The 23,473-nt window shown below is 44.9% G+C and overlaps 1 protein-coding gene across 6 annotated transcripts in view; it reads left to right on the top strand.

The window, feature by feature from the left end:
• DDHD1 (DDHD domain containing 1) overlaps positions 1-23,473 on the top strand; it is a 57,519-nt gene that overhangs the window by 16,450 nt on the left and 17,596 nt on the right. For 4 of the 6 annotated variants that reach the window (XM_053287261.1, XM_053287279.1, XM_053287251.1 and 1 more), the window contains exons 3-7: positions 134-235; positions 8,079-8,207; positions 9,887-10,034; positions 15,249-15,355; positions 19,464-19,570. In XM_053287261.1, the coding sequence (XP_053143236.1) occupies positions 134-235; positions 8,079-8,207; positions 9,887-10,034; positions 15,249-15,355; positions 19,464-19,570 (593 nt within the window). The remainder of the gene's footprint in view (positions 1-133; positions 236-8,078; positions 8,208-9,886; positions 10,035-15,248; positions 15,356-19,463; positions 19,571-23,473) is intronic. The other 2 variants (XM_053287270.1, XM_053287290.1) reach the window with 1 other exon arrangement.

The raw sequence follows: 23,473 nt of genomic DNA on the forward strand, positions 1-23,473 counted from the left end.
TTGCTAAAATTTATTTGCCGTGTGTATTTCTATATTTTCATTGTTCGTAATTTCTTATTAGCTAGAGCTCTATTAAATCCAATGATACCCCTTCTCAAAATTTCACTTTGAAGCTCGGTGTGTTTGCTTTTAGTTATCTACCATCTTCCTCCCTTCTCCCTCCATTCTCTGTTCAAATGGAGAGGATATACGGAGAATGCAGAGGCTTCAGGGCTTAAACGCAAGTGGTCTGAAGGTACAGTAATGCAGATTTTGTATTCTTGTCTTGTGTAGGAAGCTTTCTGTTGTAGCTAGCATCTTTTGATGTAGTGTGTTAGATAACCACATGCTTCCATCTCTGCATGATGTTGATTTTGTCCTCCTCCAAAGCAGAGGAGGAGGAAAAAAGCACCGTGGTTCTTAGTGAAAAAGTTGGTGCTTTGTTAAGATAAAATTAGAGACAGATGTTGCTCTAAAAGTGTGTACTAACAGTTCATTAGGAATCCTAAGCATCTTGTGCATGATTTGCTTGAAAGAACACATCACCGCTTTCAAAAGTGTGTTGGATTTTCTGCCAGTCCCACTCAGATGAAGAGATGGTTCTCAAGGATGATGCCAAGCGTGGTTGATATGGGACCCACAGTCAAATCCCTGTTCAGTTGTGAAGCTACTTAGATGGTCTTGAACAAGACACCGTGTGTCAGCCTAGCTTTAATTCTCATGATTATTAGGAGAATTGTTAAAATATCTACTGTCGAGCACATTAGTTTGCAAAATGTTATAGTGATGCCAGCTGTTACAATTCCACTATCTTGGCTCCTGAAAGGTAGCCCAAGTACAAAGACCACGTAACCCTTGGGAACAACAGTGAATGCCAATACAACTGAGTACAAGCAGGTGTTTGAAATTAGCCCTGCTCTCCAGTATGCTCCATACAGAGCAGTGGGTTCAAGGGTTTTTTTGTTTAACAAGGAGTGTTGGATCAGGTGCCTTTTGTTACCGCTAGGCACTCTCTGCTGGTGTAGGAGGTCACCTGTTGTGGGTTATCCCCACCCACATCCTCCAGAAGGCAGGACTATGCAAATGAAGGAAACCTTTTTAAAGGACCCTCGTAGACAGTTCCCTTCAGTCCATTGTCCTGCTTTTCTCTTCAGATAGCCGCTTTCTGAGCTTCTTGCTTTTCAGGCCTATCTTGTGTTCTTTGGTCCCATTTACCTTAGTCTCGTGGCTTTGAGAATCCTTGCTGTGTCTTTGCTTGCCTTTTGATGTACTCCCCCCCCCTTTTTAAGGCAAATGGGGGGAAACCAAGAAGTTCATGGTTTTTTCCTTTTTCCCTGTCATCTCTGCCCCCACCCCCGCCTTTCCCCCACTTCTGACTTCATGGCTTCTGGAGAGAAGAAGATGAATGTTTTGGCCTTTAGGGCCAAACATAAGAAAATACTTCTTTCCTGCCAAAAATAGAAGCAAAGGGACTGCAGGCCGCTTCCACAGGGGACACTAGAGGGATCTCCGCAAGCGCCCCATGGCCTGAGCTGCTCTCCCCACAACTTGCCACCGAAGCGCATTAGCTGCCCGCACCCAGAGGGAAAGGAGTGTGCACAATATCCAAGCAGGCAAAGCACCTGCCATTACTGGAGGAGCCTTCACCGCCACTTCAATCCCAAGCAGCCTCCTTGGACCCCTCAGATCCGCCTCCGCTGCCTTCTCAGACAAAGCAGCAGCATCAGCTTGCAGAGTGCTCACATCTCCCGCCTTTGCAGCCGGTTTCCCTGGAGCAGCCAACAGCCACAGAGCACCTAGATTCTGGGTCTGACAGGACAGGGATGCAGATGAACAGTAGGAGAGCGGGGATGAAGATGTACAGAAGGAGATCCTAGTGGACTGCGGATTGGTGAGACCAATCCTTCCCCCTTAGGAGTTGGCCCAGTGTGCCCTTCTCACCCCCTAGTGCTCCTTCCATCCCAACAAGACTACTGCAGCCCAATCTCCCTGCAGGGCTATCCAGTCCCTCTAAATTATAGGGTTGGATTAAGCAAATAATGCAGCAGTCAATCAGAGATCCCCAAAGCACACAAGGCTCACCTGAAAAGGAAGAAAAGTAGGAGGAGTTCCTCCTCATCTTCTTCCACAGATTCTGGAAAAAAAGCATCAAAATCTAATAAGGGCTACCCAGAGAAAATTCCTCTCCTGCCTACCACAAGACTAGCTCTCTCATGGAGAAGAGAGCTGATCTTGTGGTAGCAAGCATGACGTGTCCCCTTAGCTAAGCAGGGTCTGCCCTGGCTGCATCTGAATGGGAGACTAGATGTGTGAACACTGTAAGAGATTCCCCTCGGGATGGAGCCGCTCTGGGAAGAGCTCCTGCATGCTTGAAGCAGCAGCAACAACAAATGACAGCAACAAATATTTATATACCTCTTTTCAACAAAAGGTTCCAAAGCGGTTTACATAGAGAAATAATAAATAAATTAGATGGATCCCTGTCCCCGAAGGGCTCACAATAAAAAAAGAAGCATGATAGACACTAGCAACAGTCATTGGAGGGGTACTGTGCTGGGGGTGGAGAGGGCCAGTTACTCTCCCCCGCTAAATAAAGAGAATCACCATGTGAAAAGGGTGCTTTTTTGCCCAGTTAGCATGCAGAAAATTCCAAGTTCCCTCCCTGACATCTCCCCAAGTTAGGGCTGAGAGAGACTCCTGCCTGCAACCTTCAAGAAGTCACTGCCAGACTGTATAGACAATACTGAGCTAGATGGACCAATGGTCTGACTCGGTATATGGCATCTGCCTATGTTCCTAGGTTCCCCAATGCTCTTCTGTTGAGGCTGCAAAGCACTGCAGCTTTCACAACTGACACTACCCTGGCTATTATCAGGTTTTCTGCCAGAGCTGTGGGTGCTAACATACTGGCTAGAAGAAATATCTGGTTGAAGCACTGGCAAGTTGATAGCACCTCCAAAACCACCTCCTTCTGTTCCTTAACTAGGTTCCAGACTGTTTGGGGACGAGGCCATTAAGGACTTCCTAGTAGAAACTAAGGATCGGTGCAAAACCCTTCCCTTTTCCCTTAAAAAGGAGGAAAAGTGGGCTCCATGCAAGTTCACCCAGACTCATAGGGCTTTTTGTCCATCCTTCCCTGCTAGATAGGCCCCTAGGAGCCACCAGCCTTATTGGAATATAGCGGGCAGGCAGGTCTTCAAGCTCCAATATAGGTCTACTTGTCCCAGGCCAAAGCCTCCAGACAGCAAGCCTGACTCCCAACCACTGAGAGGATGTATTCGGGACTTCTAGCATGCTTGGGATTTGTCTACTTTCTACCAATGGGTTTTCTCAGCAGTTCTATCAAAATAGAGCCCACCATTGTCTGAAGCCCAGATTCCTACCCACCCCATGATCTCACAATCACTTAGGCCTTCTCCAGACAATCCCAACACCTACAAATAGAAGCCATAGAGGTAGCTCTGACCATCCAAAGGGGAATGGGGGTATATTCTATCCTGTTTGTTGTCCCCAAAAAGGATGGATTCCAAGTGGTGATGGACCTAAAGTTCATCAACAAATATGTAGTAAAAAGGAAATTCCAAATGGAAACCCTGAGGTCTATAGCAGAGGCCCTAAAGAGCCAAGATTACCTAGTTTCAATCGATCTAAATGAAGCATATCTGCATATTCCTATAGATCCCAACAGTAGGCACGTCCTACGTTTCTGTAACCTAAATAGAATTTCGAGTGCAGGTAGACCTGTTTGCCTCCCCAATCAACATGAAACTGTGTAGATTCTTCTCTCGGTTTCCAGCAGAGGTGGTGGATGCACTGTCAACGCCATGGTCACCATTGCTTCTGTACACTTTCCCCACAGTCGCCCTTCTAGCAAGATGCCTCAAGAAGTTGAGGGTAGAAACTGCAGAAATGATATTGATAGCTCCCTTTTTGCCCAGACGACCTTGGTTCTCAGATATGGGTCTGGCAACAGTGAGTCCTCTGTTCCTTCCTCAAAGGGGGGATCTGTTCGGTCAAAGTCCAGTTTTTCATCCAGACCCAGCCTGGTTAAAGTTGGCTGCCTGGAGGGTGAGCTTCAATCACTGATCCATCAAGGTCTTTCTCCTGCTGTCATCGATACAGTTCTCGCCTCTCGCAAACCTTCCACCAGTTGGATTTAATCAATTTACATGGAGCAGTTTTCTTGCCACTTTCTGTAGACTTCAAATTGTGGTCTCAAGGAGCTGCTAGCCTTCCTTCAGGACAGTCTAGCTATGGGTTTAAGACCCAACGCCTTAAAAAAACAAGCATCATGATTAGCACCTGTGTTGCTTCTATCCAGTCAAGGTGAGGTGTCGTGGCATCAACTACTGCAAAAATTCCTTCGGGGTGCCACCCGTGTCTCCCCTCTAGTATTTCACTGCTTCCCTCCCTGGGATTTATACACTGTCCAGAGTCTTGTATCTGTCGCCATTAGAACCTTTATGTAAGGCTCCTCTTTGAGTTCTTTTGTTCAAAGTTGCCTTTCTGGTTGCTATCACATCTGCTAGACATGTCTCTGAACTGCAGGCCCTTTCTGTTAAGGATCACCTCTGTATATTTGCCAAAGACTCAGTAAGACTCATACCTGATCCCTCATGTATCCCAAAGGTGAACCCAGCATTTCATAGATTGGAAGTTATCTGTTTGCCTTCATTCTGCCCACACCCTCTCCACCCAAAAGAAAGGCAATGGCATAAGCTTGATGTTCGAAGGGCCTTAAGTATTTACATCTCACATACTGCTTCCTCTCCCAAATCGGATTCCATGTTCATGTTTTTCTTGTCATCTACTGTGGGCCAGAAGGTGTCTACAGCAACCACAGGAATATGCCTGTGTTTTAGCATACGAACTGCAACATTTGCCTCCCTCTACTCGGGTCATGGCCCACTCCACAAAATCAGCAGCTACGCCAGCAGCTTTTTCTACTAACACCTCTGGATAAAATCGGCAGGGCACGTGGAAATCTCCCTCCACTTTCTCAAGACATTATAAATTAGACCTTGCTGCTTTTTCTAGAGCATCCTTTGGCTGTAGAGTATTGCAGCAGGTGCTTCCTAAGCAGTAGACCCACATAATGTGTTTTTCCCCACCTGGGTTGTGAGCTGTGGTATTTCCCACAATGGGTGACCTCCTACACCAACAGAGAATGGAACATTGGTACTCACAGTGAAAGCTTCTTCTTGCTGGTGTAACGGAGGTCACTCATGCCCACACATGGTTTTATGGGTCTTCTGCTAGTACTAACCTGATCTGCAAATAAATAATTGACCAGCTCTGCATTGTTTCTGTTTTATAATACCATTGTCGTTGATATCTTTTCCAGCTTGGTTGGTTTGTTGTTTCTGCTTATATGCTGCTGTTGGTGGTTCTTTTCTGCTCTACCTGTTTTGTGGCTTACTTTTGTTTTAAGCTTTCCAGTGGAACTGAAGGGAACCACCTACTAGGGTCTGTTTAAAAGTTTCCTTTGTTTGCATAGTCCTGCGTTCTGGGGCATATGGGTGGGGGTAGGCCACAATGGCTGACCTCCATTACACCAGCAAGAAGAAACCTTCAGGGTGAGTACCAGTGTTCCAGTCTCGAAGTTGTTTCATTGCCCTTCCTTGCTGATTTGCCTCTGTTGCTATGAATAACAACAGTACTCCTATTCTCACTTTAAGCAAGGTACAACTGTGCCTTTTCATCTGCGGGGATTCTGTTCCTGCTGTTTTCCGTGGATAATGAAACTGCAGATAACAAGGCATTGAGTGGGGTGGGGGTGGAGATTTTGCAGGGCACAAAGCAGCACAAAATGGTGGAAATAGGAGCAAAAAAGTGCCATACTATGCTCTGCGGTTCTCCAACTGTCCAACAATGCCCCCCAACCCCCATTTTGGGGATTTCCTCCAAAAAATAGCATTACAAATTTTTTTTACAACAAAATGGCTCCTTTAAACAAAATGGTGGCTGGAAATTAGCCTGGAGGTCACTTCCGGCCACCTAGGAACTGTGGATACACAGTTCTGTACCCGTGTATGCCAAGGTTGGGTGCCTGTTTTCAGACCCCAGATACGCGGAACCATGAACAGCAGTAGCACGTTTAGCGAGGTCCACCAGTATTGGATAGTTCAGAGGTAATTATTTTCCAGCCCTCCCACTTTGGATTTCTGAGGGGAAGAATTGCCCCTTTAAGCAGCCTTTCTCTCTCTCTCTCTCTCTCTCTCTCTCTCTCTCTCTCTCTCTCTCTCTCTCTCTCTCCTGCAGAATAACTTTTTTTTAATCGCCATTGCTGCTTTGGTTTATTTTAATAAAGTGCCGTCTTGCATTTGACATCTTCCTGATTCTTTGTACCTGCCTTACCTGCAAAGAGCATCATGATTAGTCCTACTGGAGGCCTGCCCTTGCCCACAAGGAGTGACTGGTATTTCCACAAGCTCACTTGTCTGGGTAGCTTGATTGCTGGTCAGCAGCATGAGAACACCAGAACTCTTTCTTTAGTCCCTGAGTTGGGGGCGGGGGGACCAGACTGTGCCCTCCGCTGATCACGATGCTCTTGCAAGTCTTTACCATTGGGAGTCATCATTTGCACTGACTCTTTATCACCCTAGCATCCCCAGCACTGCAACCCCAGACAAGTAAAGGGCAAATAATGCAATGGCATGAGGCAAATGTGCATTTGGGCTCCCATATTTCGGAAAGCCTTTTTTGGTGGAGTGGGGAAGTAGCTTTGGAGCAGAAAAAGGAGGAGGGCCAGGAGAAGGCTTTCACATGGCTGCCACCCCCACCGCTTCCTGCTTCACATCTCCTCCAAAGGTTGTGAGTTCTAAAAAGAAAAGAAGAGTCAGCAGAGATTTCTGTTTATGTAATGTCTAGTTCAGCCCTTCATAAGTAGTACTTGGGTGTGAGCATCTACCCACATGAGGCTCTCTAGAAAAATGCTTTAAAAGCACCATCTCCTCTGCTTTTGCTCCCAAACAATTCCACATCAGTGTTTTGTGTATCTGCAATGCATATGACTCACCTTGTCTCTCTGCTCTGCCAAGGGAATGCTGCACTATGGCATAAATATTTCAAATGTTTAGATGTCAGGACCAAATTTTTGGGCATGCAGGCACTTCTGTATATGTGATTTTTCTCCAATTCTACACAAGGGAGAATCCAAAAACTGTCTGGGGAGCAGGGGCGGGAACAGCATCTGAATAGTTACATAATAATAATAATAATAATAATAATAATAATAATAATAATAATAGTTATTGTTATTGTTATTGTTATTAATTCGATTTCTATATCGCCCTTCCAAAAATGGCTCAGGGCGGTTTACAAAGAGAAATAACAAACAAATAAGATGGCTCCCTGTCCCCAAAGGGCTCACATTCTAAAAAGAAACCTAAGACACACACCAGCAACAGTCACTGGAAGTACTGTGCTGGGGGTAAATAGGGCCAGTTACTCTCCCCCTGCTAAATAAAGAGAATCACCACGGTAAAAGGTGCCTCTTTGCCAAGTTAGCAGGGGGATTAGTGGCTTGTGGCTACAGAATATGTAAACTATACAATCTAGTCTTCAACTGTACCCAGGCTGTGTGTACTCTGCGCAAGCTTTCCCTACTCCCCTGGCCAAGGGAAAATTGCTCAGTAAGAAAGTGTCCAGTGTGGACTGGGAACAAATCATGCAAATCCAAATGAGCATAAATGTTAATGTAGCATGCTTGGTGGGCTTGGGCTTTTTCCAGCATTCTGTAGGTTTGGCTGTGGTGAAAGGCAGAGTGGAAAAATCAAGCAGAGGTGACGTGACCTAGAATTTATGACCATAGCAGGCTTGGTCCAATCTCTTATGGGGTTCCCTGTTATCAGACTTCTTTGTGTTTCTGGAACCTTGTTTGACAGGAAACCTGTTTTCTGTTTTTCTTTTTAAAAAAAGAGAAAGGAAATTTTATTCTCAAGGTTCTAGACATTGTGACTGGGCAGGATGCAAATGCCTGGAATACATACAGTCCTGTGCTTATCTTTGTGTTTGTCTCCCTTCTTTGCTCTGCCTGACTTTGAGAGAAGTCCTGCTCCTCATTCTTTAAGCTAAAGACCGTCCTTTTTCTGCTGCAGCTATTCATAGTTTAAAGCTGAGTCGTAACCATGTGGACTGGCATAGTGTGGATGAAGTGTATCTTTACAGCGATGCAACAACTTCAAAAATTGCAAGAACTGTCACTCAGAAGCTGGGATTTTCCAAAGGTAAAGCTGTTTGAGCTGGCTTTTATTCTAGGTAGACAGTGTCGTCTTTTCAATTTGTCGCCGTCCTTTTGTGAAGAAAACCTTGGTCAGAATAGAATCTGGAGATTGCAGCAGCCATTTTCCACTGCACTCCTGTGAAAACCATTACAAGTTAAAATGGGCAGCAACCTCTGTGTTTACCAAATCTTTGTGGCTGAAGTATTTGTATGTATTTAGTTCCAGGGGTTCTGTTTATAGTTGTCCTCCCCAAGTCAAGAAGATAACTAAGCCTCTCCAAATGTGGGTCACTCGGTCGGCGAGTTCTGGAGTCTTTGTTTTACTCTGTGAGGCTGCTCACACAACCAAAACCTGGATAGGACAAGTGTCATACCCAGGTTTGACCAAGATAGGAAGTAAAGCTATTTCTTAGAGCACCTTCCTTATGAGGCAAAGATACAGCATCTGCGGCTTTTTAGTTTGGAAAAGAAGCAACTACAGGGAGAGATGATCGAGGTATATAAAGTTACGTATGGAGTAGAGAGAGTGGATAGAGATAAACTCCTCTCCCTCTCCCACAACACTAGAACCAGGGCTCATCCTATGAAACTGAAGGCTGAGAAATTTAGGGTCAAGAAAAGGAAGCACTTTTTCACACAGTGGATTAATTAAACAATGGAATTCTCTGCCACAGGTTGTGGTGATGGGACATCATCAAAAGGGACACAAATTCATGGAGGACAAGTCTATCAATGGCTACTAGTCTGGTGGCTATAGTATAGACCACCCCCAGCCTCAGAGGCAAGATACCTCTAAATACCAGTTGTGGTGGGAGCAACAGTAAGAGAGAGGGCATTCCCTCGCCCCTTGTCTGTGGGCTCCCCCGAGGCATCTGATGAGTCACTGTGTGAAACAGGCTGCTGGACTAGATAGGCCTTGGTCCTGATCCAGCAGAGCTGTTCTTATGTTCTTATGATATACGATTTAAACCACATTTTAAAGAGTTTTGGGGAAAGCTCTTGATTTCCAAATCCTAATGAAAATGTCATGAAAAGGTTTGGGCTTCCCCCCGCCACCCCATTTCCCCCCCAGGCAGGCCTGCTTTACTCTTGCAAGAGCCACAGATCTAGGCAGAAATTATTTGTTTGATATTAATAAGTGCTTTTCCCATTGTGTGTCGAAATCAGGAATGTTCCGACCACATTTCTGAGGCAAAGCACTCGGTCCCAATATCCGGTTTACAAGACCTGAGTTGGGAAGGTGTGTGGCAGCTGTTTGACTGCAGACAAACCTTCAGTGATCACTTGCAAGGGGAAAACAAACTGCCAGGGCAGAGATTTTGGTCTAGTTATCGGAGAAGGCTGAGCTAGTTGGTGGGCTGGTTTGAATTGCAATGCTCATAAACATCTGCTTTTCAAATCTGTACGAGAACCCTTGTGATAAACAAAATCAGCTTTGCAAATAAGTCCACATGGCTGCCTGCATATATCTTTTAGTAGCCCCTCTTTCTGCATATACATATTTATTAGTCGTTCTTGTAAACAGAGAGTGCTAGTGTTGAAGGGGTGGTGGGAGGTAACACTAGCACACTCCCAGTTCACAAAAACTGTTCTGCTTGGCCATATGGAGGAGAGCTTTACTCACCCCAGGTAAATGCCTCTTCACAAGCCAGACTGAAATAGTGGCAATTACTCTCCCTGCAGCTTCAAGCAGTGGGACAAGGCTTCATCGAGGCTATGTTGAAGAAGCTACTTTAGAAGACAAGCCATCACCGACAACTCACATTGTGTTTGTTGTGCATGGCATTGGACAGAAAATGGACCAAGGAAGGATCATCAAAAACACCGCCATGTGAGTGCTTCACTGCATTTCCTTGAAGAGACTGAGTGGGTGACATTATGGCTGTCCAATTCTGCAAAGCAGATTCTGAATTGTGTATTTTCTTGGTCCTGCCCAGTCCTTTCCCTTTTGTGTGTGATAACTTCTTAGACTAAGAGCCTTTTGGCATTTCTGAAGGTTTTAATTCACTGCATAGCATTTAAGACATGTTAAAAGCTGCACAACTAGTTCTGGGCATAGGAAAGACCTTTGAGTCACAACACTTCAAAAGTCCATGCTGTTTATTTTGCCCGGAAGAATGGGGAGGAGAGCCAGTCTTTTAGTAATGAGCCTGAATTTTCCCCTTGACTAAGCAGGGTTCACCTTGGCTTGCATTTCAGTGGGTGCCTACATGTGAGCACTGCCTGCTGTAAGATATTCCCCTTACAGGATGGGGCTGTAATTTAGTGGTAGAGCATCTGCTTGCATGTACAGGGTCCCAGGTTTAATCCCTGGGAGCATCTCCAAATAAGACTGGGAGAGACTCCTGCCTGAAACCTTGGAGAGCTGCTGCTAGTCAGTATAGACAATGCTGAACTAGGTGGACCTAGGGTCTAACTCTGTAAAGCAGCTTCCTATGTTCCTGTGTACATTCTCTTTGACACACACACTCATGTACAAGCTCCCTTTTCATAAATGTGTCTTCCATCTCACAGTTACATCGAAACAGTTACATCTCTTTTGGATGAAACTGATTTTCAGGATCCCTTTCGTTCTAGCTTCCATCTAGGATTTGGAGCATGGATTTGATCTAGGTTGGATTTGGAGCCTGCTTTGATCACCCGGTCAACAGTCTTTGTCAGGAGACCAGCAGGGGGAGTGTCACCCTGTTGATTCTTCCAGGCCCTCAGCAGCTTTCAGCACCATCAACTCTGATATTTTTCTGGGGCTACTGCAGGATTGGGAGTTGAGGACACTGCTTTGTGGAGGTTCTGGTCTTACCTTGTGGGCAGGTTCCAGAACAACCTTGCTGCAGTATTGCATGCCCTGGCAACTTGTGGGGCTGACTTGAGTAATGTAGTGTTCATAGGGCTGGTCTTGAAGACAGTCCAGAAATTTCAGCTGGTCCAGAATGCAGCAACAGGCCCTTTGTCTGAGGCTGTCCACAGGAAGCCAATTGCACCAGTTTTGCAAAAAGATGACTAGCTTTAAGATTCTGGGCTAAATTCAAGGGGTTGGTTTTGACCTTTTTAAAGTCCTGAAATGACTGGGTCCAGGGTAGTTAAAAGCATCTTCTTTCATACGGAATCCCCACCCCACTCCCACAAGAAATGAGATCCAGCTTAGGGTCCTTTTCCTGGAACCACTCATGGTTGGAAACAAGGCGGTCTCGGTGGCGGCCCCTGTTGGGCAAGTCTCTTTGAGAAGGGGGCTCCACCAGATTCGAGCCATTGGTCCTTTTTAAAAAACACTATTTGAAAAGAAACAAGTCACAACAGTGCGTACAGTAATAGGTACTTGTACATCAAAGAAGATCAGAAAGAGAAGAAAGCAATATCTACCCATAGCACACACGTTGAAGAATTATAAACATTTGTATTTTTTAATAGAGGCAAAAAGAGAGCAGTTGTTGGCAAACATACATTTGTGCCTCTGACCCTTACATAGTTTGCCTTGAGGGCAAAATCCTACAGCTTTTCAATTGATTCTTTTGTACCTAGAATAGTAGTTTGTTTCAGTGTTTGGCACAAAGAATTCTTGCTGCAGCCACTCTGTACAATACAATTTATCTTTAGCCAGAATTGCTTTAAGTGAACAACAGCAGCAAAAGAGTCAAGGATTAATTGAGTTGTGTATCATACCTTAATTTCACATGCTAGCAAAACGATCATCCAACGCATATTAGAGCCCTACAAGGAAAGGGAAATGCTAGATGTTCAAGCTGGTTTCAGAAAAGGCCGAGGAACAAGATACATCATTGCTGATGCATGCTGGATAATTGAGAAAGTCAAAGAATACCAAAAAGAAGTCAATATGTGCTTTATTGACTACAGAAAAGGCTTTGATTGCATCGACCATGTCAAGTTTTGGAATATCCTTAGGAAAATGGACGTCCCAGTACATCTCGTTGTTCTCATGAGAAACCTATACACAGGACAGGAAGCCACAGTCCAGATGGAACATGGTAAAACAGACTTGTTCCAGATTGGCAAAGGAGTAAGACAAGGCTGTATACTTTCTGCTTACTTATTCAACTTATATGCTGAACATATACTGAGGGAAGCTGGATTGGAAGAAGATGAGTGTGGTTTTAAAGTTGGAGGAAGAATATCAATAACCTGCGCTACGCTGACGACACCACTCTAGATTGCGGATGATCTGCAAGCTCTAGTAATGAAAGTCAAGGAGCACAGTGAAAAAACGGGACAACTAAATGTAAAGAAGACTAAACTAATGACAATGGGTACAGCAACCAGCCTCAGAATTGAGAATGAAGACATTGAAGTGGTGGATAGTGTCTGCCTTTTAGGATCGACCATCAACAGTAAAGGATCCAGCAGTCAAGAAATACACCACAGACTAGCACTTGGTAGGGCCTTGGAAAGGATATTTAGATGCCATGATGAGTTTATACCTACAAAGATTAAAATCATTTAGACAATGGTTTTCCCCGCAATACTCTATATATGTGAAAGTTGGACCATGAAGAAGCAAGATAGAAAAAGCATTGACACTTTTGTGGTGCTGGAGAAGACTTTTGAGGAGACCACGGACAGCCAGGAAAACAAACAAATGGATCATAGAACAAATCCAGAATTTTCACTTGAGACACAAATGTCCAGGTTCAAAATATCATATGCAAAAACCCAGCTCCCTTGAAAAGTCCATAATGCTTCACCCGTCACCCGTTCCCCTCCCACACCCACCCTCTGCCCCAGTCTCTCCTGGCCCATGTCTTCCTCCATCCCAGCCATCCAAAGGGGGAAGTCCCGTCGCCTTCTGCCCCAGTCCCTCCTGCCACATGTCCTCCTCCGTCCTGGCCTCCTGCCCTCCACCCCAACATTTTGCCCCAGTCTCTCCTGCCCCATGTCCTTTGCCACCCGTCCTTGCCCGCCGCCCTCCTCCATCCTGGCCCTCCATCCTCCTCGGCTGGTCCTCCCTGCTTGTCGTCCCTCAGCTGGTCAACTGTCACCTTCCTCCCTCAGCCGTGACCTCCCTCAAGTGCGTCCCCTGTGCAGTCTCGCCAACCACCTCGTTGTGTGCCCCTCGCTCCCACCCTTGCACGTGTCTCCCCTTCTGGGCCTGCCATTGGTCGCGGCTGCAGAGGGGGCAGGGCTTGCCACATCCCCGTGCATCCCTCTGGTCCGTCTACAGGAATTAATAATATAGAACTTGTCCAGTAAAGTTTTTCCCCCAGAACTGTGTTTGCACTTGAGTAACTAAAAAAAGGGTCTTGTTTTTTCCTGACACTTCCAATATATTCCACTGTATAAATTATTAATCTTATTTATAAACTGGATGTCTTAAGTAATTTCCAGATAGTATATATTATCTTTAAACATTCTGTCATTTCCATATTGAATGAAAAGGTATGTCTCTCGACCCCATAATCCATTGAACTATGTTCTCCTCTCTCAGTTCTTGCATGTCCTATAAGATTTCACCTGCTCAAGTTCCCATTTGGGTTGTCGTGATTTGAATCTTTTTGACAAATCGATGGTCATTAGCCCTTTTAGAAGGCAGGTTTTGCCAGGCTGACTTGAATGGAGTTTCATGTTGCTCATCTTGTATTTTCCCTGGCGGTATTTTGCTGCTTTTAAAATTATTATTATTATTGCTGTCTTTTAGGGTGTTAATTGATGTTAATGTCTTTAATGTTTTGTTAGCCACTTTGGGTCCCTCTGGTTTCTAAATGGGGAAAATAATAATAAAAACACAAAAATTTGAGATGTCCGAAAGTGAATGGATGAATTGGCTCTCAGTTGAGAGCAGGTTTGTATGAGTCTCTCTATTCCACCCAACCAGTTGTAGAGAGAAGGAAGTCTTTTAATATGTAAACATATTTGTCATAGTGTTACATTTTCAACAACTGGCCAAAAATGAGGTGGCATGGTAGGTTCTTTCCACAAGAGGGGCTACTTGCTGATATAGGACTGATCCTGTGGGTGATTCTTGATCTCTGATAGGCTTGGTTCTCAAAAGTGAGATAAACAGTGCCAAAGAGACTCAAACACTTTGACAGGGAGCAGCTTGCAACTCCCACTATTTTTCTCAGCTCTGTTGTATGTCTTGATTGGTCCAGGTTGTAGTATGCCTGTCTACCTCAAGAACTGCTGAGTCCTCCCTCTTGTCTGCTGAGCAACAATAAGTCAGCCTCTTGTTTTTCATAACCTTTATCCATGCCCTTGCTTAAAATGAGTAGACTCAGGTAGTAGAGCCCTATGCGATTATCGGTATTGTTGGGGAGAGGTGGGTGTTCCTTGAGGTCACATCCACCCACCACTTCACTGCCTTTTAGTAGCCTGTAGGAGAGCAAGGTGTTCAGTGCAGCATCCAGAAGCTTTTGGTGGATTGCTAATGTGAGGCTTGTAAGTTAAATGATTTGGTCATGGGATTAGGCTTGTTAACAGCATGAGTTCTAGAGTACCCAGAAATACATATTTGTGAATAATCTTAACAATGACATGCAACTGACTTAACTGCGGACATAATTTTAATTAAAATATAGGTATTCCAAAAAATGTGTAGGCTTGGGACACTGTTATTATTATTAGCGACCCAGCGTGGTGTAGTGGTTAGAGTGCTGGACTAGGACCAGGGAGACCCGAGTTCAAATCCCCATTCAGCCATGAGACTAGCTGGGTGACTCTGGGCCAGTCACTTCTCTCTCAGCCTAACCTACTTAATAGGGTTGTTGTGAAGAGAAACTCAAATATGTAGTACACCGCTCTGGGCTCCTTGGAGGAAGAGCGGGATATAAAATGTAATTAATAATAATAATATTATCCCAGTAGATAATGAGTGTCATGTTTCTAAGGAACCGTCTGGCACAGTATTTAGCTTTGGATGTGGAAAACCCAGATGTTTAGCCATGAGACACACTGGCTAATCATGGGCAAGTCTCTCTCTCAGTCGATATCCACTTCCCACACTGTTGTAATGAAAAATACTCTTTGTGTACTGAGAACTGTTACAGAATAAGAAATGGTTTTGTTTAAATTAAGCGTTTGGTATCCACTCTTCTAGGATGCGGGATACTGCAAGGAAAATAGAAGACAAATATTTTAGCAACCTTGCAACACATGTTGAGTTCCTGCCCGTTGAGTGGAGATCCAAGCTTGCACTCGATGGAGGTATTTTTGCTTGATGTTTATTTGGACAGTCAGAAGTAAAGTAAAGTTGCGCCATCGGTGTCGACTCCTAGAGACCACAAAGCCCTGTGGTTTTCTTTGGTAGAATACAGGAGGGGTTTCCCATTGCCATCTCCTACGCATTATGAGATGATGCCTTTCAGCATCTTCCTGTATCGCTGCTGCCCAATATAGGTGTTTCCCATAGTCTGGGAAACATACCAGTGAGGATTCAAACCGGCAACCTCTTGCTCACTAGGGAAGTTATTTCCCCGCTGCGCCATGAGGTGGCTCAGCCAGAAGTACTGTTGGCAATATATGAAAAAGTGTCAAACCCCTCTTCAGCACCACCAGTACAGAACCTGGAAAAATTCTACCACAGGCATTTTAATCTCTTCCATGAATCTTTTCACCTCTGTTCTCAATTCAAAGAATCTATTTAAAACGGTTCCCCTGCTAAGCCAACACTCTTCTCTGAAGCAAAGTAAATCACCATATTTCGATCCAGTTTCTTCCAAGGAAGGCCGAAACTGTCCTGAAAACCCCATGGGAAAATGTGATTCATACATTTCATGACAGTAGACATGACATTGCAGTTAGCGGTCTGCACGAATAGTTGTTGTTTAATCAATTCTACCTTGAATCGAATCACAAAAATTCAAATCTATTTGTTGAACCAGCCAGCCATTGCTGGCCAGTCTGACAAATCAAATTAGAAATTTGCCCAAAATCTGCCCTTAAGGAGTAATAGGGGCTCGGATCACCCCACTGTTCCCTATGGGGTAGGTCCCAGGGACACCAAAGTGGTTGGGTGGTAGGGCATGATGGGTGCTACCTACCACCCAACCCACAAAAGAAATGGGCAAGCAGATGTGTTTTTTAAATAAAAAATTACGTTCCAAAAATACCCCATAATCACGCACTTGCCCATTTCTTTGTGCATCGGGTGGTAGGTAGCACTTATCACGCTGTACCACCCAACCCACTTTGGTGTCCCTGGGATTAACCCATAAGGAACAGTGGCGTGATTTGAGTCCCCCATTTTTCCCTATGGGCGAAACAAAGCAGAGTGCTGTATGCAAATTTTGCAACCCTGCCTTGAAAAACAATGCTGCAGAACAGAAGCAGCACACACAGTCACACAGAACAACTTATTATTTATTTATTTATTTATTTACATAGTCAGACAGGTGTTATTGACTGGTTTATTTTATCCAGACATCGAGGCCTTCCCAAGGACCTGGGATGGCTGAATTTTATTATCAGTGTTGTTGCTGTTGTTATAGATATCGTCGCAGAATATAGGCTGTTCCTAGTAAAGCTGCTTTTTGTAATTGGCTGATGGTGATTTCTGTGGCCCCTATGGGTGTTGAGGTGCTCTTCAAGTTGTTTTGGAATTGCACCTAGGGTGCCAAATACCACTAGGATTATTTTGGTCTTCTTCTGCCACAGCCTTTCAATTTCAATTTGTAAGCGACGTTTCATTATTTCTTGTTTACACAGTCAGACAGGTGTTATTGACTGGTTTGTTTTATCCAGACATCGAGTCCTTCCCAAGGATTATTATCATTATTATCATCATTTTCATTATTATTTCAATTTATACACTGCCCTTCCAAAAATGGCTCGGGGTGGTTTTACCAAACACACTGTTCAAAGACAACCAAAAACAATCACTGACCCAGAGTCCACTGCCAGCCACAGTGCCTGTGCTGCAGTAACATCATTGGCACAAGTTGCTCTCTCACACACAATTATGATTCCATCCTACTTGTAACAGCTGCCACAGCACAGCAGCACCCTTAGCAGCCAGCAGACATAGCCATAAGCTCAACTATGGCAACGTCTTCAGCCACTGACAGAGTACATCTTGCAATGCAGATTGTAGAGCAGACCAGAGCAGTGAGTGAAGCACAAGTTAGTCAAGGCCAGACATGGAGCTCATCACAGCAATCACTAAGAAATATCACACACAGAGTTGAGCTGCCACTGTCCATTTCTTGCGACAACACCATCTCACAAACAGACCAAACCGCAGCTGCAGGCAGGCACCCAAGTTGTGCCTTTGTCAATCTAAAATCCGGCAAAACTGGATAGTTGTAGCAGCAAGCAATAGCACAACATTATATTCAGTGCTGAGAAAGGTAACCACAAAATCAAGTCCTCCTTGATTCCTTCCTTCCTCTCCTGATGTCAGGGCTCTCTCTGCCTCCTAGTCCCTTTTTGAATACAATTTGAAATTCCCCCTTTGTCAGTCTGAGATCCAGCAATATAGCAATAGGTAGCACGGCATTATACTCAGTGCTGAGAAGAGGCAACCACAAAACCAAGCCTTCCTTCCTCCTGTCCTGATGTATCCTCTTCTTCGGAAGAGACAAAAGTTTGGGGTAGTATACAAATTTGATAGATAGATGAGGTCCCTCCGCCGCTCCCCCTTTGAATACATTTTGAAATTCCCTCCAAAAGTGTTCCCCCTCCCTCCACCCAGCCAATGGGGGCACAGTTGCCCATGCCAGCACTTGACTGGCGTGACAACAAGCCAACCAAGAAGCAAGGAGATCTCGAGCCAACTGGGAAGCCAGTGTGAGAAAACTTCATTTAAGGGGCAGTTGGATTCATGGTCAGCGATACACGCAAAGCTGAAGCTTGGTCCAAAGAAAGGCTATTCACATAATCGGGAGGCTGGGCAGGGGGAAGGCTGCATAAAACTTACCCCCCACCCTGTAACAATCCAGTAATGCTGGTGGTGAGCGCGAAGCGCACTCCCACACAATCCGCACCACTGTATGCAGTGTAGCTCTCCAGAGGCCAGGACAATGCATCGAGGCCTCAAGGTATCCCACAGTGCATTGCACGATGAGTGCAGTGCATTGGGGGACACCCCTATCTTTGTGTGCTTTTGGGCGGCCCGAGCGCACACACGATCCTGGCCCCAGCATTAAGGGTGCGCTTGCACCCTTCGTAGCTAAAGGCTGGGCTCCAAAGCGGAGTTAGGTGGGCAGGCAGCGCTGGGCTGCCTCTTCTGGGTTAGGCTGCTCATGAGAACAGCCTTAGTATCTCCTTTCACCAAGCACTGTGCCTTCGACATCCGTTCAAGGAAGGATGCTGCATTTTGAGAAGGCTGTCCTACAGCAGATGCTACCATAACCTCATCCACCTCCAGATACATCACTCAGCCAACCTTCCATTGTGTGGATGCACAGAGGACCACTCGAAGAACATCGGTTACAATTAAGCAAATTGTTTAACTTCTGAGGAACCCCCAGAGGGTAACAGGAAATTGATAATTACTGTGCTATCAGAAGACCTGGTGCTTAATTTCGAATCTTTTTTTAGAGCCAGCGTGGTATAGTGGTTAGAGTGCTGGACTAGGACTGGGGAGACCGAAGTTCAAATCCTCATTCAGCCATGAAACTAGCTGGGTGACTCAGGGCTCTCAGCCTAACCTAGGAACATAGGAAGCTGCCATATACTGAGTCAGACCATTGGTCTATCTAGCTCAGTATTGTCTTCACAGACTGGCAGCGGCTTCTCCAAGGTTGCAGGCAGGGATCTCTCTCAGCCCTATCTTGGAGAAGCCAGGGACGGAACTTGGAACCTTCTGCTCTTCCCAGAGCGGCTCCATCTCCTGAGGGGAATATCTTACATTGCTCACACATCAGGTCTCCCATTCATATGCAGCCAGGGCAGACCCTGCTTTGCTAAGGAGACAAGTCATGCTTGCTTACCACAAGACCAGCTTTCTTCCTGTAACCTACTAACCAACCTACTTCACAGGATTGTTGTGAAAGAGAAACTCAAGTATGTAGTACACCGCTCTGGGCTCCTTGCAGGAAGAGCGGGATATAAATGTAAAAATAATAATAATAATACTTCAACTAGGAACATAGGAAGCTGCCATATACTGAGTCAGACCATTGCTATATCTAGCTCAGTATTGCCTTCACAGACTGGCAGCGGCTTCTCCAAGGTTGCAGGCAGGAATCTGCAACAACAAATGTGAATGTTCCTAGAAGTTTGTATACCCATATTAACTTGAACTGTTTGTTTTAAACTCACTGTTAAGTGTTACCATGACTCACAAACATTTGGTCTCCTTTCTTGATTTTAGACACTGTTGACTCTATTACTCCAGATAAAGTTCGTGGCTTAAGAGATATGCTCAATAGCAGTGCAATGGACATCATGTACTACACAAGCCCCCTCTATAGAGATGAGGTAAGTGTGTGTGCCTTTTAAGTGGTTGGCTTAAAGTGTGGCCAGATAATGGGTTCAATGAAGCCGGGCTTCCAGAATTAAACACTTCAGTTTCTTAATCTTGAAAGACTTTTATTGTGGGCTTTTTTGTGTATAAGACAAACTTGAACTAGAATACTTGAACTTGAGCAGTGTTTGCCTTTTTTTATTTGTGTTTATTGCCAGGGCCAAACTGTTTTCAGGACCCCTTAGCAGCAAATGTTGGAGTTTGTGGTCTGTATCCCACAGTCTTGAATTCTGTGTGAAGCTTGATACAGCTAATAGGCAGCAAAGCATTCAGTGGTGAGATGGGATTTAGGGAACTTATCTAAGAAATTAAGATAGGACTATTTTAAAATACTAGCTGGGTGTCCAGTGATTATGATTATACTTCTTTCAAACATTCAGCCAGCTTTGCTGGTAGGATTATATAGACATAATATTACAGTCCTACAAGCAATGAATGACATGGAAATCATATAGGAAACCACCCAAAGACATGAGTTTGGGCAGTATATAAATATGACAAGTAAATAAGAAGGATATACGATGAATATTTATATACTACTTTTCAACAAAGGTTCCCAAAGCAGTGTACACACACACACAAATAAATAAAAGGGCTCACAATCTAAAAAAGATAGTCACTAGCAACCGCTGCTGGAGGGATGCTGTTCTGGGGATGGATAGGGCCAGTTGTTCTCCCCTCCTTCTCAATAAAAAGAATCACCACTCTAAAAAGGTGCCTCTTTGCTCAGTTAGCAGGGGGACCATGAATTTGTAGCATTTTGGAGATGGGAGGGACCCCCTTTGCCCTCTTGGTGCGGAATCTGCCAGGGGCTCCCTGATGGATGACTGTCCCGTCTCTGTTTGGAAACCTCTAGTGAAGGAGAGACCACTACTTCCATGTAAGGCGGGTTGTTCCATGCTTCAGCAGAGCCAGGAAAGACTTCCTCACATCTATCCTGAGTCTGCATCCTTGAAATTCCAACCCTTTGGTTCTAGTCCTGCCCTCAGGAGCTCGGGAACACATCTCATTTTATTCGTGCAGTAGCCCTAATGAAGCTGAGCTTCATGCCTGAGACAACTCGCCTGGTCCAGGTCAAACCTTCCATCCTCTACAGGCTGCTGCTGAGCATTAAAAATAAATAAACCCATAACTGCTCAATCTAGAGAGAGAAAATGCACGGCTTAAACATATTTTTGTCAGCCCTTCTTCCACTCCTTTCCTGCCCTTCCAGTGGCTTCTGCAGGGCTCCCACTGAGGCACTGACCAGGCGAAACTGGTTTGTTTCAACAGTGCAACAGCATTGTTTGCCTGCAGACGCTTCAAAGAAAATCCACTTCCATTCTGCAAACTTCCCAGCATTCTCAGTACATGCATACAACAGCTGTCTGCTGACGCTTCAGTATTTTGAAATGCTGCTTAATCTAGCATGCGTGGGGGTTGCTGAAGTGGGCTGAGAAGCAATTTGTGGATTGTGCAATCACAGGGTTTATTCAACTAAGAAGCAATTGTAGCTGCAGCAAGCGGAAGAAAGGAAATTGTGTGGAGTGGGGAAGCTGTTGCTCTCCGGGCCAGTTTGCCTTCTCCTGCAGTTGTAAATATCCATGGTTGGGGAGAAGAGTGTTTCCCCTCCCTGTGCTTGTGTAGGAGCAGTCTGCTTCCTGGAATTGGACAAACTCGTGGAGGACAGGGCTGTCAGTGTCCACTAGCCTGGATAGTTGTATGTTTCCATTGGGATCAGAGAGGGCATGTCCCTGAACACCAGATGGGACGGGGAAGTTTGCCCTCTTTCCCCCCACTTACGGGCTTCCCAGATGCAGCAGGTTGGCTGCTGGGTGAAGCAGGATGCTGGACTAGATGGGCCCTTGGCCTGACCCAGCAGGGCTGCTGCTATGTTCATGTGCTCTCCAGTGCCAAACCAGAGTTTGTTTGTTTATAGTTCTATTTCTAAACCATCTTTGAGCAGTTCATCCCAAGGCAATTTACAGGGTTAAAATAGAACAATAATACTCATAAAAATCACATTAAAACAACCAGTGATGCAAACCAAAAAAAGAAAGTGAGCCGCAAAAGAACAGAGAAACCACCGCCCTCTAAGGCAGGGGTGTCAAACTGTGGCCCTCCACTTGTGGTTGTTAGCCTACAACTCCCATCATCCCCAGTGACAGTGGCCAGTAGGCAGGGATGATGAGAGGCCCACAACAGCTGGAGGACCGCAGTTTGACACCCCTGCTCTAAGGGCAGAGACCTGAATCAATCTGCAAGGACTTGACTTGCTTCATAAAGGCAGCAAAGGAAGCCAGGAAGCAGATATCCCCCAGGAGAACATTCCAAAGTTGAGGTATGTACACAAGTGGCAGGAGTATAGCTACTCCAGCCCAAGAGTTGAACAAGTAGAATCGAAAAAATCGGGTGCCTAAGCCAGCAGCATCTGTCTGAAATGGGGAAGAATTTTGAGGAGGAAGCCATACAAGAATGTTTTCAATGGAATGCACAAAGAAACCTACAAGTATTCAGACTTGGGTAGATGTGGTGGCAGCATTTTCAAATTCTGGCTCTAAAACTCTATTCATTCTTTCTCTTTCTCATATATACACCTCTGCCACACCTCTACAACGCAGGCGTGCCACCTAATGGCACAGTGGGGAAGTAACCTGCCTAGAGAGCAGAAGGCTGTAGGTTCAAATCCCCGCTGGTGTGTTGCCCAGAATATGAGGAACTCCTGTATCAGGCAGCAGCGATATAGGAAGGTGCTGAAAAGCATCATCTCATACTGTGTGGGAGGAGGCCATGGTAAACCCCTCCTGTATTCTATCAAAGGCAACCACAGGGCTTTGTGGTCGTCAGGAGTCGACAACGACTCGAGGGCACAACCAACCAATGACACAGGCACTTGCGTTCTTTCTTGCATTCGGTGTTGTGCCCAAGTTCTGCAGTGCATGCCACCAAAGAATTGCCATACGGAATCAGAGTTAGGTTAGTTTTTAGCTTATTTTAGTTAATATTTATGTTTGTATGCCACCCCGTTGCATCTCAGGGCAGTTTACAACAAATCCAAGTTTCATGTAGCCCAGTTCCTGGCAAGGTAGTATTGGCCCTCCCATCCACAATTACAGCATCCAGTCATCCTAGGTGTACTGCCCTGAGACTGGGAGGCTTTTTTCTTAGCATGGTGAGTTGCCTCTGGTAACTTTAGGCAGATTGATAGAAGAGAGGTCTTTTTTTCTTTTCTTTTTTCCTTTTTCTTTTCTTTTTTTAAAAAACTGTCTCTAGTGGCCTTGAAGACCGCCATGCTTTGCATGAAGTTGTGTATTTGTGTTGGGTATTCTAAGCTGTTTCCTTTCTTTGGAAAATGTTTTCATTTCCAGAAATAAAAGGTTGTAAGCCCACTATCTTCAAAAGGTTACTCAACAGTGAATGATTGAGAAATTTCACATAAGAAAGTATTTATTTATTGAGCATATTTCTATATCACCCAAAATGCAAGTTCTCTGGGTGGTTCACAAGACAATAAAAACAATCAATAAACACAGACCATAAATTGTATTGTTTAATTTGCCCCTACTTTAAGAAGACATTAAGAGAACGTCGTCTTTGCTATGAACCACACTGTCCATTGAGATCAACTGGAGAAGCTCGTCAACACACCTCAACAATTAACATTTAAAAAGTTAAAACTATTAAAACACTATTAAAACATATCTAATTAAAAGCCTGGGTAAATAAATGTATCTTGACTGCCTTTTTAAAAGTTGCCAGAGATGGTGAGGCTCTTCTTTCATCAGGGAGCGCATTCCAAAGTCCAGGGGCAGCAACGGAGAAGGCCTGTCCCCGAGTAGCCACCAGTTGAGCCCGTGGCAACTGCAGACGAACCTCTC

The sequence above is a fragment of the Hemicordylus capensis genome, chromosome 1 (genome assembly GCF_027244095.1).
Source record: "Hemicordylus capensis ecotype Gifberg chromosome 1, rHemCap1.1.pri, whole genome shotgun sequence".
Lineage (NCBI taxonomy): Eukaryota > Metazoa > Chordata > Lepidosauria > Squamata > Cordylidae > Hemicordylus > Hemicordylus capensis.